We start from the raw sequence: 13,927 nt of genomic DNA, 5'->3' as shown, positions 1-13,927 counted from the left end.
TTAATTGGTGTGTAAACTCAAAACAAAACTATCAATATAGAACACTGCTATCAGAGATATTTTCAAACCAGCAAAGAGCCATGTAATCCAAAGTTTTCAAATCAGCATAGAACTGTAAAATATGAAAAATTTTCAGAAGAGGATAGAACCTTATAATCAAAGATATTTTTATTAAGTAACTGCTTAGTTCAAAAGGAAGTTTCTATTGAATCTGAAGATAAAATTGTTCTAGATTTTTCTGATTTCTTTACAACTTTGGTTTGAAATCCATAATTAGTTATGAGTGTAAAAAGATGCTACTGTTCAGACACCACTATATGTAGTATTTTTAACAATTTTAAAGAAACCCTTGCATAACTAGATCCAATAACTCAGAGAATATTTATCTTTAATAGTCACTGTCTGGTAGACCCGGCATGGCCAGGTAGTTAAAGCACTTGACTCGTAATCTGAGGTTCGAATCCCTGTGACACCAAACACACTCGCCCTTTCAATCGTGGGGACGTTATTATGTCACGGTCAATTTCCTTATTCGTTAGTAAAAGGGAAGCTCAAGATATGACGGTGGGTGGTGATAATCAGCTGCCATTCCTCTAATCTTGCACTGCAAAATTAGGGCTGGCTAGCACAGACAGCCCTTGTGTAGCTTTGCGCGAAATTCAAAAACAAACAAATCTTGTATGTTTTATTTTTAACTTCCATACAGTATTTGTAAAGCTTAAAATTAACGCAAAGCTTAACTATTTCTTTCTAAAATCAGAAATGTGTTTTAGGCTTAGTATATTTACTAAAATGAACTACTTTAACGTCCCTATTTGCAGTAGTCTGTTTTCAGATACACTAAAGTTAAAACAAAAACTGCTTAAAGTCAACCTGTCTTGAGAGTAGTGTTAATACGGAGTGTCTTTAGTGAAAATATAATATTCTGTGTCAAACAGTGGTGAAATGTGTTTAAAGATGTAATACTTTAGTTTGTCAACAGAGGACAGTAATTATGTGCTGATGCCCAAAAGTTCTAACCAGTGAGGCTTACATTTTGTTTTGAAATGTAAGTTTTCTGGTGTTTGGTTATCTCGCTTAGATTACTTCATCAACTATGCTCTGGTTCAAAAGTAGAAACTCTTAAAAATATATAAAACTTGCAACAGTTAAATCCAGGTATGTGTCACTTGTTTTCAAATCACTTACGATTGTGTGTCTTCAATTAAATAGTAAAGCTTATTAAAGTTTACATAGTAGCAGGATGTCAAACATAAGCCTGAGAGTTGAGACAAGCAAAGCACAGTATTGACCTGTGAGAGGGTAGGGAGACAAGCTGAAGTTATGTAAAACAAAAAAGAAGAAAGAAATACTTTCTACGAACATACATGAACTTTTACAGATGTTAAATTTGATTTAGGTAGTGTTAACTTATTGTTTCAAGGAATTACACTTACGAAAGCCCTTCCTGGATGAAAAGGAAAATATTTTGTTTGTCATTGTGGCACCTAGTTTTACACATAGAACACCGAGAAACAAAGACTAAAATAACCTAAATCCAAAATGTATATGTTTATTAAAATTTTAAAAGGAAGTTCGTGGACGTTATGTTGTGTTCAACAATTAGCAGGAAACTATTTAAATGTTTTAATTTTTTTTATAAATATAAATAAATATCAAATATTTTTTTCAGGATTAAGTAAGCTAGTTTGTAATTTCTTCCTAGTTTGGAAAATAATATAACATATTTTAAAGAAAATATTCAAAATTAGTAAAAAAATATTTAATTTTCAGTTAACATATTGTTGTCTCTTCGTTATGATCTTGCATCGCTAGGAGGAGAAAGACTGTTCCTATTAGCAACACTGGACAAACGGGGATGTTGGCGTACACTAGGCCTAAATAAAATTATTTGTTTTTTTTATTGTATCAACCATAACTCAGTTTGAAGGAAGACGTTTTTAATGAAGTTTAATGAGTTCGAGGAACGGTATAGGCTAATTATTATTTTAATTTTATATGTTTTAACTACTGTTAACTGTTTACAGTTGCAATGGTACCAAAATAATTCTAATATATTCGATAATGTCAAGTATGTTAGGCCTAGGTTTGAAATGAAATTGGAAGCATCAGGCCGAATGTTTGGTAATGGCCAATTACGAAGTTTCAACAGCATCCTAAATGATAAAAACCCATTCTCAATTCAGTTTTTTACTGTTAAAAATGAACTAGTGAGGCATAATTCGAATTTTAACTATATACGTGGCCCTTCGTTCATATTAACCAATAGAAATGATTCGTTAATTACAAATACAATCTTAACCAGTAATGGTAGACCTATTTTTAGGACTGACAATTACACTACAGTTATGAAAAAGAGTTTGTTGTCTCCATCCCAGTTTATAAGTAACACGTGGTCTAATATCAGTGAAGAAAATTCACAAATTGGTGATTATGTTCTATCACAAAAAGCCCCAACGTTTAAGAACATTTCCCAAGAAGTTAATGCTAGCCTTAATAAGCTGTCGTTTTTAAACATTAAAAATTCATCTGACGGTTTAATATTAAAACAAGAAGAAATATCAATAGGTACACGCGTACCATCGCCATCAAAAAAGTACAGAAAACTACTAGGGCCAAATAAACTGTGTTCTAACATTAGTAATAGATGTATCACGAGAAGCACGGTCAACACTTCCTTGAAATTACCCCAGGTAAATACCACTCAGCGTATTGAATTCTGTAACACAACCACAGAAAGCACAACAGATACGAAAGACATGGGCAGTGTAGGCCTATCTCAGTATGTATTGCAGCTCAAGTCTATACAAAGTGCAAGTAAAGAAGTGGAACGAAGGTTAACATGGAATGAAAATGGTAGCCGATCTAATCTTTTCTCTTCAACAGTTGATCAAATTAATGAAAACAGTGAAAGTAAAAACAATTTGCCAGAAGATGAACTCAAATCGAACTTCAACTTTAGCAGTCTTACACCCACTACGTCGCTCGTAAACATAGTGGAAAACCTGGGATTAAAACAGTTTACTGTTTCAGGTGGTTTGGAAGAAGCTGGAATGGTTGAAGGCAATGACGCCAGAAAGAACCAAACAAATTATAATGGCATAAATATGAAGGAATTAGTGCTAAAACCAACCGGGAAATATAAAAGAATGGACTACAACAGATTTGTTGAGGAAAAACAGGAGACGAGAGACAGGTATTACAGTATGCTTAAACCTGGTGACTCTAGACTGGTGCAGTACAAAAATCACGGATTTCGACAAGAGTTTGGCTGGAACAAAAGAAAAAGCGGGCCTTACGTGGCTTCTACTTTCACTGGACCGCCATATTCTTATTTTACCATTGAACATGATTTAAAACCAGAGAAAGCCAAATTAGAAAATTATAACATTACTAGCGCCAACTTTATTTACTTAAATCATAAATCTTTGATTACAGTAGCACAAGACGATACCTCTTCTGGAAGTCTCTTACAAAAACCAAAAAAACTGTTTTACAGCGATATAACAAGTAAAAACGATTTGGAAAGAACGGAATCAAAAGAAACGACTACAAATAAGTCAGTCGTGGATGAGAAAGATACGTCTACAAGTGAGGAACCGTGTAGTTCGCCAAGGACTGCAAGATTTAATCGCAACCACTTCTGGGTCTTAAATGAAGAAGACAGAATATTTTTTATTATTATTACTCCAGTTGTGGGTATTCTTTTACTGGTTATTGTGATATTAGTAACAATTATTTTAATCAAACGAAAGCAGCTGAAATTATACAACAACAGAGATGCCAATAAAAGGCAGAAAGAATACAAACCACTGCTGACTTCAACGACAATAGAAAATGATAAAATGTTGTTCAGGCATCATAAGTTGTCTTATTTACCAAGGAAGTCGTCCACTACCTTGTTCAACTTGGCTTCTCCATCGACGTCTGTCTTAAGTGTAGCTGACGGCCCGACATCACAACTTAGTCACGTTCCCAAGGTCAAAGAGTGTTCACCCGATGACCTGAGTATTGTAGACGCTTATCTTAAGTTTCACAGGTCACTTCCCACCAAGTGACGTCATAAGAGACGAGGACTGAAGAAGTGAAAGTGTCTTGAAACTGAGTGTTGTTTTAGACTTTCTCTCAGAATGAGTCTTCTAATTTGCATATACTGCTTATTGAAAAAGGTCTTAAATTTACACATCTGTGTAGTGTATTTAAGGTTTATTTTTGACTATATTACTCACTGTCATGGTGCATATAAATGTCCAGTTTTATGTTTTGTTCAAGTGCGAAGGAAATTCTGATGACTTACTATGCGAAAGGTGTAAAATAAAATAAATAATATTCATAAATAGAAGCTACTTTATTATCGTTTTCTTGGCAGTATTAACAGAAATGTTTGTAATAGTTTGAATACTAAATTAATAAAGTCTTTGTTTAGTTTTGTAGATATTGAACCTTTTAGACTGCTTAGTTTATTTAATATAACTAAACATGTCTACACACATACAGAATCGTCTATTACGAAATCTGTTTGTGACACTAGCGACACCAACGAAACAAAATTAACAATAATATAAAAAGATCGTAATCTAACATTTATTATAAAATGTGGAAAGATGGCTTCTAAAGTAGTTGTAAACAAAACTTTGAATATTTCGTTTTTACTGGCCGTATGGAATGTCTCTAGTCTTCTAATATATTTGAGAAGCTGTTTCCAATGATCACGAGAAACTCTTAGGTGTTTTACTAAAAAAAAACTCCACGTGCCTTTAGTTCTCTAATAAAAGCGATAACAAGTAACTGAAAGAAAAAAAATAGATTTGAATGAAAAACACTTTGTTAGGTATTTAAATGTTTTATTTATTTTTATCACTCTATAAAATTATATTTTCATTAATAAACAAAACTTACATCTGTCTAAAAGTACATCGATAATACTGAATAGTTACAAAGGTAATATTTTCCCTTCCTGACATTAAAACCACATATTCAATTTTTTTCATGATTCCATAGTTACGCCAATCCCTCCCAGTAGCAGAACGGTACGTCTTAGGACTTGCAGCACTAGAAACCGGGTTTTGATACTCATGATGGACAGAACACAGATATATATGTAAGAATGGGTTGAGATTTTTTTTAATTTTTTTTTTACGTAGAGGAGTGAACAACGTTTCGACCTTCATCGGTCATCGTCAGGTTCACAAAGAAAGAGAGAGTTAACTGACCGGAAGCTGACCACATGTTTTAAAGGGGTTGTGTAACTGAGTGTCGGAATGTAGAGGGCGGCATTAGATGTTTGAATCTTAACGATCGTATGACGTTGTACTGTTAATAGTGTTGTAACGTATGCTAGTTCAGACATGATGGTAACAGGTAAGTACGCAAAACACAAAGACTTTCACTTCTCGTATAATCGCCGTGATGAAATAATAATCAGTGAAGTCGAGAAAACCCACTTGTAGAGAAATATATATATGTAAAAACGGCTCGTTTGGGTTGAGAAACCTTTTTTACGTAGAGGAGTGCACAGATAGCCCACTGTGTAATTTTGTCCTTAACTTCAACCAAAACTAATGTCAATTGCTTGTGTTTTGTGCTTAGACCTTTTCTCTCGAATCAGAGGGGTAGTTCAATTTTCTAGTGTTATCTGAAAAGAGATTTTCCTACATACACCCAAAACACTCTGACAATATATCCTCTAACAAATGTTTATGTCGTGTTTAAAGCTTGAACGTCAATCTACTTAATTATAGAAGACATACAGTATTTGAAAGAGTTATTCGTGGAATTATAGATGTATTTGAATACAACGTTTCGTCTTTATTAATGAGACATATCTCTTTGAGATTCAAAATAAACATACATACAAGTACTTCCAATCAAGCTGTTCGGCCCCTCACTGTCTCAGCCGTAAGTCTGTTGCTTTACGACACTAAAAATCGGTTTGAATACCCGTAACGTGCAGAGCAAATAAGCCCATTTTGCAGGTTTGCGCTTAACAACAACCAACCTAAATAACCGTATAAAATGATATAACCACGCTCTGTATTTTAATACAAACATGACACTCATCTAATACGTTAGGTTTTGACTTTGAGTTATAATGTTTTCTTTCATTTGGATTCTATCTACGTTCAATACGTTTACATTTGCGAAATGACGTGTTTTTTCTACGTTGAATACTTTCGTTGTTGTAAAAATGTATATCGGAACGACTGGTATGGTATTAACACTTTTACTAATAAAGCAGTTTTATTACTATATTAATAATAACATTATAATATATTAATAAACGTTTCAACCTGAAGGTGACCAAGGAAAGTCGAAACGTTGTTCTCTGCTTTATTAGTAAAAGTGTCAATACCAATAGTAGGTACATTTTTATTTCAAATGGGTTTCTTGTCATCAAGAATTTTCGTTTTTTACAAGTTGTGTTTATATATATTCTTCTGTATATAGAAACCTTCGCAGTCGAATCATTCTATTATAAAAATATTTCAGTATTTTTTAGTATTATACATGTCGGTAGAAAATGTTTAACATTCCTTTTTGTTTTTTACTTTATTTGTACCCTCAACAATTACTTCTTTTAATAACACCTATAACTGGTATTAATTCATAAATATATTTATGTAATTGTTTCTTTAGTTATAATGTGACGGTCGATCCCACTATTCGTTGGTAAAAGAGTACTCCAAGAGTTGGCGGTGGGTGGTGATGACTAGCTGCCTTCCCTCTAGTCTTACACTGCTAAATTAGGGACGGCTAGCGCAGATAGCTCTCGTGTAGCTTTGTGTGAAATATATATATAAAAAAAATGTTCCGATACTTACATGAACGTTCTACATAACTACAAGATATCGAGACAATAAAACAAGTGGAAGTTAAGAAATAACAATATAACAAAAAAGGCTTAAGTATAATTATAAACATTATATCTTTAAAATAATAATAAGGAAATAAAAACAGAAAAAAACCTGGAACTGGCTACATTAATGAGAGTAGAAAGGAATTGATGTTTTTATTTAGCCCAACGCGGATCTGCTCGAAAACAAGCCTTTGTCAGCTCGTGCGATTGTTACTTTAGGATATTTTCTTAAGGATGTTGATTCTCTCTCCCTTCGTGTGTGTGTTTTTCTTATAGCAAAGCCACATCGGGCTATCTGCTGAGTCCACCGAGGGGAATTGAACCCCTGATTTTAGCGTTGTTAATACATAGACTTATCGCTGTACTAGTGGGGGACCTCTTCCTTCGTGTAGAGGTCTTACTGGTTGTGGCGCTCGATTCAGAAGTTGCAGGTTCGAATCCCCGTCACAAAACATGCTCGACCTTTCAGTCGTTTGGTTTGTTTTGTATTTCGCGCAAAGCTACACGAGGGCTATCTGTGCTAGCCGTCCTTAATTTAGCAGTATAAGACTAGAAGGAAGGCAGCTAGTCATCACCACCCACCTTCAACTCTTGGTCTACTCTTTTATCAACGAATAATGGGATTGACCGTCACATAATAACGCTCTCACGGTTGAAAGGGCGAGCATGTTTGGTGTGACAGGGATTCGAAGCCGCGACCCTCATTTTAGAAGTCAAGTGCCTTAACCACCAGGACATGCCGGGCTTTTCAGTCGTTGAGGGAGTTATGATATAACGGATAATTCCACTATTTGTTGGTAGAAGAGCAGCCCTCGACCCTCAGATTGTGAGTCAGCTGTTCTAACATAAACAGAAAGGTTAATATATTATTAATCATACATGGCTCCCATTTATCGGTTGAAATATTGCAATTTTATTTCCTCGAAAAAAAAAAACACTTTATACTGTAAAAGCAGTTTATGGGCCCGACATGGCTAGGTGGTCAAGGCACTCGACTAATAATCTGAGGATCGCGGGTTCGAATCCCCGTCACACCAAACATGCTCGCCCCTTCAGCCGTGGGAGCGTTATAATGTGACGGTTAATCCAATCCCACTATTCGTTGGTAAACGAGTACCCCAAGAGTAGGCGGTGGATGGTGATAACTAGCTGCCCTCCTTCTAGTCTTACGCAGCAAAATTAGGGACGGCTAGCGCAGATAGCCCTCGTATAGCTTTGCGCGAAATTCAAACCAAACGAAAAGCAGTTTACAATAACATTAAATATAACCACCCAATGTGATTAGCATCTGTTAACAATATTTGAATCTAACCCGAAGAACGGTTGAAATAAACAATCTGTTTGGAACGTTTTTATTTATTTGTCAACTGTTTTCACCTATATTTGTATCACTCTACATCTTCCAACGTTACGTTCTTATCTGTTTTGATTATAGTAGTCAGCATTTGGTACAAGTTAAAAAAAAACAACTACACAAGGATATAAATGTACTGTCACTTTATAACAGGAACAAAGCAATTTACTCATGATAAAAGTGATGGATGCCTAGTTTACAACCGTAGGTTGGTATATGTTATACACAAACACAATATTGTAGCATTAATGACACCGTAAGTATTATCTCATTAAATCTTAAACGATTTGGGTGTTCGCCTTACTCTATCAGAAGTATTTCAGTGTACAAGCTACCATACTGCTAACATTGTAAATTTAAGTCCAATACATGGTTCAGGTATGCTGTAGTTGGATACATGACTTCCCATATATTATCTTCACGTTTATTCTTAACGAGACCTTCTCTTATAAAATTCCACTAAGTCCTAAAATATTCCTTATAACTTAAGCCTGACAAACATACTATCCAGTATTGAGGACAACCAATCAGGTGTCGTCCACCTTCTCAATAATGACAAGAAGTCTCAACACGATGGTCCACAAACAAACCAAAACCTGGTAGCACACATCACCTCCTCACTAATGGACATGAAAAAAATGGTTTCGCACATGGATTGACAACATTAGAAGAAACGTTGTTTATAATCCCTCGACAAAATCATGTATTGACATGATCTAAAGTTTTTAAGAAACGAAAGCAAATATTTTAGGGATAATTATACTGTATAGGGTGATTACATCCAAACAAATGGTTGTTTTTACTTGTTACGAAACCAGTTCCAATATTTAACACTGAGGGCGTATTTCCTCATACTATAACGTAGCAACCAACAAAATATCCTGACGTATTATAGTATTTCTATACCAGTAAGAGAAACAACAGTACGCTGGCGAGTTAATTGTTTTTATACACTAAAGATTAAACAGCGCCATTGTAACAAGAGATAACCTCAATTCCGATGAACCATTACTAACAAGGTACACTGTCCAGAGTAGTCCAGAAAATTATTTTAATTATTGTCTCTTCGAAGTTTAGCTGCTGTTAGGCTTAACTATCGAAGTGAAAACAATAACTGTTAATTATTCTGATGTTATACTTTGATGAGAAGAAGGTAATCTGTTGATTTTATAACATCCGGGTCACTGGAACTGTTTGGTAAAATCAAAGTTTCTGAGGTTATTTAAAGTAAAAATATATATTAGAACGACAATAACTAAACGGATTTCAAAAGGTTAACAGTAACAAATGTTTAAATAAATCTCACGGTAAATCAGGTTGTTCCAATAATATTAAAATTAATGTTTTCTGTTATAAACACTAAAACAACTTTTGAGTTCACTTCAAGAAAAAAATTAGTAAATAAATATATATCTGTCTTTTATTGTCAATCAAACTTTAAAATGACTTCAAAAACACAGGAAGGTGTCGTAATAAGTGTGAAGCAGGTTCCCAAACGTCATCGGTCTACAGTGAATAGAGTTTTTCAATGGACGGCTGTTACATGATACACATGCGGTTTGATTCAGATGGTATGGACACGCATAGTTGTCTTTTATCTCCTAGAACAACGACAAAAGTATTTAGAAAGAAACTACAACAATGATAAACATTCTTATTGTAAATCAGTGTTCTTTATCTCACTTGTAACTAGGTTTCAACACCACTTGTCACAAACACATCCCTCCCCAATGTAACAATATTCTAGTAAATACATTTATTTATCAACTATGGAGTGGACTCTTATCATCTTATATAACTTTATAAAAGTATTTTTTCCACGACTTACTTATATAGGTAGACTTTCAACTTTACAAATATTTTTACAAGTACGCAGTTGGTGGTCAACTGGACACGAAGAAAACCCATGAATAAATGATTGATAAAGATCTGATGGCTTGTTCTGAGACAGAATATCATTCATAGTTATAGCTAAAGGTAAGGCTAATGTAACTATGCTAAAAGTGATTCAAGTGTTACTACAGATTAGCCTAGTGATGTAACTACGAGTTTAAGAGAAACTTGGTAACGACCGTCTACTTTTGTTACTTACACAGAACATGAGGCTTCACCAGAGGACATGATATAACAACACGAGCTCACGTGTTTAGATGAACCCTGTTTCTTACTCTATGAAGGTTAATTAACACTTAGTTATCATACTTTCTTCTAACAGGTTTCTTAACGTTTATCATTAACACAGCTGGGTTGTTAACCATTTAAATGACATATTCATTAACAGAGTTGGGTTGTCAACCATTTAAATGACATATTCATTAACAGAGCTGGGTTGTCAACCATTTAAATGAGATATTCATTAACAGAGCTGGGTTGTCAACCATTTAAATGAAATATTCATTAACAGAGCTGGGTTGTCAACCATTTAAATGAGATATTCATTAACAGAGCTAAGTTGTCAACCATTTAAATGAGATATTCATTAACAGAGCTGGGTTGTCAACCATTTAAATGACATATTCATTAACAGAGCTGGGTTGTCAACCATATAAATGAGATATTCATTAACACAGCTGGGTTGTCAACCATATAAATGAGATATTCATTAACACAGCTGGGTTGTCAACCATTTAAATGAGATACTCATTGACAGAGCTGGGTTGTCAACCATTTAAATGACATATTCATTAACAGAGCTAGGTTGTCAACCATTTAAATGAGATATTCATTAAATGAGCTGGGTTGTCAACCATTTAAATGATATATTCATTAACAGAGCTGGGTTGTCAACCATTTAAATGATATATTCATTGACAGAGCTGGGTTGTCAACCATTAAGTGATATATTCATTGAAAGAGCTGGGTTGTCAACCATTAAGTGACATATTCATTAACAGAGCTGGGTTGTCAACCATTTAAATGAGATATTCATTAACAGAGCTGGGTTGTCAACCATTTAAATGACATATTCATTAACAGAGCTGGGTTGTCAACCATTTAAATGACATATTCATTAACAAAGCTGGGTTGTCAACCATATAAATGAGATATTCATTAACACAGCTGGGTTGTCAACCATTTAAATGAGATATTCATTAACAGAGCTGGGTTGTCAACCATTTAAATGATATATTCATTGACAGAGCTGGGTTGTCAACCATTAAGTGACATATTCATTAACAGAGCTGGGTTGTCAACCATTTAAATGACATATTCATTAACAGAGCTGGGTTGTCAACCATTTAAATGACATATTCATTGACAGAGCTGGGTTGTCAACCATTTAAATGAGATATTCATTGACAGAACTGGGTTGTCAACCATTAAGTGACATATTCATTAACAGAGCTAGGTTGTCAACCATTTAACTGATATATTCATTAACAGAACTGGGTTGTCAACCATTTAAATGACATATTCATTAACAGCGCTGGGTTGACAACCATTTAAATGAGATATTCATTGACAGAGCTGGGTTGTCAACCATTAAGTGACATATTCATTAACAGAGCTGGGTTGTCAACCATTTAAATGACATATTCATTAACAGAGTTGGGTTGCCAACCATTTAAATGACATATTCATTAACAGAGCTGGGTTGCCAACCATTTAAATGAAATATTCATTAACAGAGCCAGGTTGTCAACCATTTAAATGACATATTCATTAACAGAGCTAGGTTGTCAACCATTTAAATGACATATTCATTAACAGAGCTGGGTTGTCAACCATTTAAATGACATATTCATTAACAGAGCTGGGTTGTCAACCATTTAAATGAGATATTCATTAATAAAGCTGGGTTGTCAACCATTTAAATGACATATTCATTGACAGAGCTGGGTTGTCAACCATTAAGTGACATATTCATTAACAGAGCTGGGTTGTCAACCATTTAAATGAGATATTCATTAACAGAGCTGGGTTATCAACCATTTAAATGACATATTCATTAACAGAGCTGGGTTGTCAACCATTTAAATGACATATTCATTAACAGAGCTGGGTTGTCAACCATTTAAATGATATATTCATTGACAGAGCTGGGTTGTCAACCATTAAGTGATATATTCATTGACAGAGCTGGGTTGTCAACCATTAAGTGACATATTCATTAACAGAGCTGGGTTGTCAACCATTTAAATGAGATATTCATTAACAGAGCTGGGTTGTCAACCATTTAAATGACATATTCATTAACAGAGCTGGGTTGTCAACCATTTAAATGATATATTCATTAACAGAGCTGGGTTGTCAACCATTTAAATGACATATTCATTAACAGAGCTAGGTTGTCAACCATTTAAATGACATATTCATTAACAGAGCTGGGTTGTCAACCATATAAATGAGATATTCATTAACAGAGCTGGGTTGTCAACCATTTAAATGAGATATTCATTGACAGAGCTGGGTTGTCAACCATTAAGTGACATATTCATTAACAGAGCTAGGTTGTCAACCATTTAAATGACATATTCATTAACAGAGCTGGGTTGTCAACCATTTAAATGAAATATTCATTAACAGAGCCAGGTTGTCAACCATTTAAATGACATTCATTAACAGAGCTAGGTTGTCAACCATTTAAATGAGATATTCATTAACAGAGCTGGGTTGTCAACCATTTAAATGACATATTCATTGACAGAGCTGGGTTGTCAACCATTAAGTGACATATTCATTAACAGAGCTGGGTTGTCAACCATTTAAATGACATATTCATTAACAGAGCTGGGTTGTCAACCATATAAATGAGATATTCATTAACACAGCTGGGTTGTCAACCATTTAAATGAGATATTCATTAACAGAGCTGGGTTGTCAACCATTTAAATGACATATTCATTAACAGAGCTGGGTTGTCAACCATTTAAATGACATATTCATTAACAGAGCTGGGTTGTCAACCATTTAAATGATATATTCATTAACAGAGCTGGGTTGTCAACCATTTAAATGATATATTCATTGACAGAGCTGGGTTGTCAACCATTAAGTGATATATTCATTGACAGAGCTGGGTTGTCAACCATTAAGTGACATATTCATTAACAGAGCTGGGTTGTCAACCATTTAAATGAGATATTCATTAACAGAGCTGGGTTGTCAACCATTTAAATGACATATTCATTAACAGAGCTGGGTTGTCAACCATTTAAATGACATATTCATTAACAGAGCTGGGTTGTCAACCATTTAAATGATATATTCATTAACAGAGCTGGGTTGTCAACCATTTAAATGACATATTCATCAACAGAGCTAGGTTGTCAACCATTTAAATGACATATTCATTAACAGAGCTGGGTTGTCAACCATATAAATGAGATATTCATTAACAGAGCTGGGTTGTCAACCATTTAAATGAGATATTCATTGACAGAGCTGGGTTGTCAACCATTAAGTGACATATTCATTAACAGAGCTGGGTTGTCAACCATTTAAATGACATATTCATTAACAGAGCTGGGTTGTCAACCATATAAATGAGATATTCATTAACAGAGCTGGGTTGTCAACCATTTAAATGATATATTCATTGAGAGAGCTGGGTTGTCAACCATTAAGTGATATATTCATTGACAGAGCTGGGTTGTCAACCATTAAGTGACATATTCATTAACAGAGCTGGGTTGTCAACCATTTAAATGAGATATTCATTAACAGAGCTGGGTTGTCAACCATTTAAATGACATATTCATTAACAGAGCTGGGTT

The 13,927-nt window shown here is 34.3% G+C and overlaps 1 protein-coding gene across 2 annotated transcripts in view; it reads right to left on the bottom strand.

Moving 5' to 3' along the window:
* Positions 1 to 8,194: 8,194 nt before the first annotated feature.
* LOC143246802 (cell adhesion molecule Dscam1-like) overlaps positions 8,195 to 13,927 on the bottom strand; it is a 227,778-nt gene continuing 222,045 nt past the window's right edge. For both annotated transcript variants that reach the window (XM_076493961.1, XM_076493962.1), the window contains one exon: positions 8,195 to 9,811. In XM_076493961.1, the coding sequence (XP_076350076.1) occupies positions 9,750 to 9,811 (62 nt within the window). In that variant the 3' untranslated portion in view covers positions 8,195 to 9,749. The remainder of the gene's footprint in view (positions 9,812 to 13,927) is intronic.

The sequence above is a fragment of the Tachypleus tridentatus genome, chromosome 3 (assembly GCF_004210375.1).
Source record: "Tachypleus tridentatus isolate NWPU-2018 chromosome 3, ASM421037v1, whole genome shotgun sequence".
In the NCBI taxonomy this organism is placed as follows: domain Eukaryota; kingdom Metazoa; phylum Arthropoda; class Merostomata; order Xiphosura; family Limulidae; genus Tachypleus; species Tachypleus tridentatus.
The sequence above is the reverse complement of the archived record's forward strand: the minus strand, read 5'-3'. Positions and strand labels throughout refer to the sequence as shown.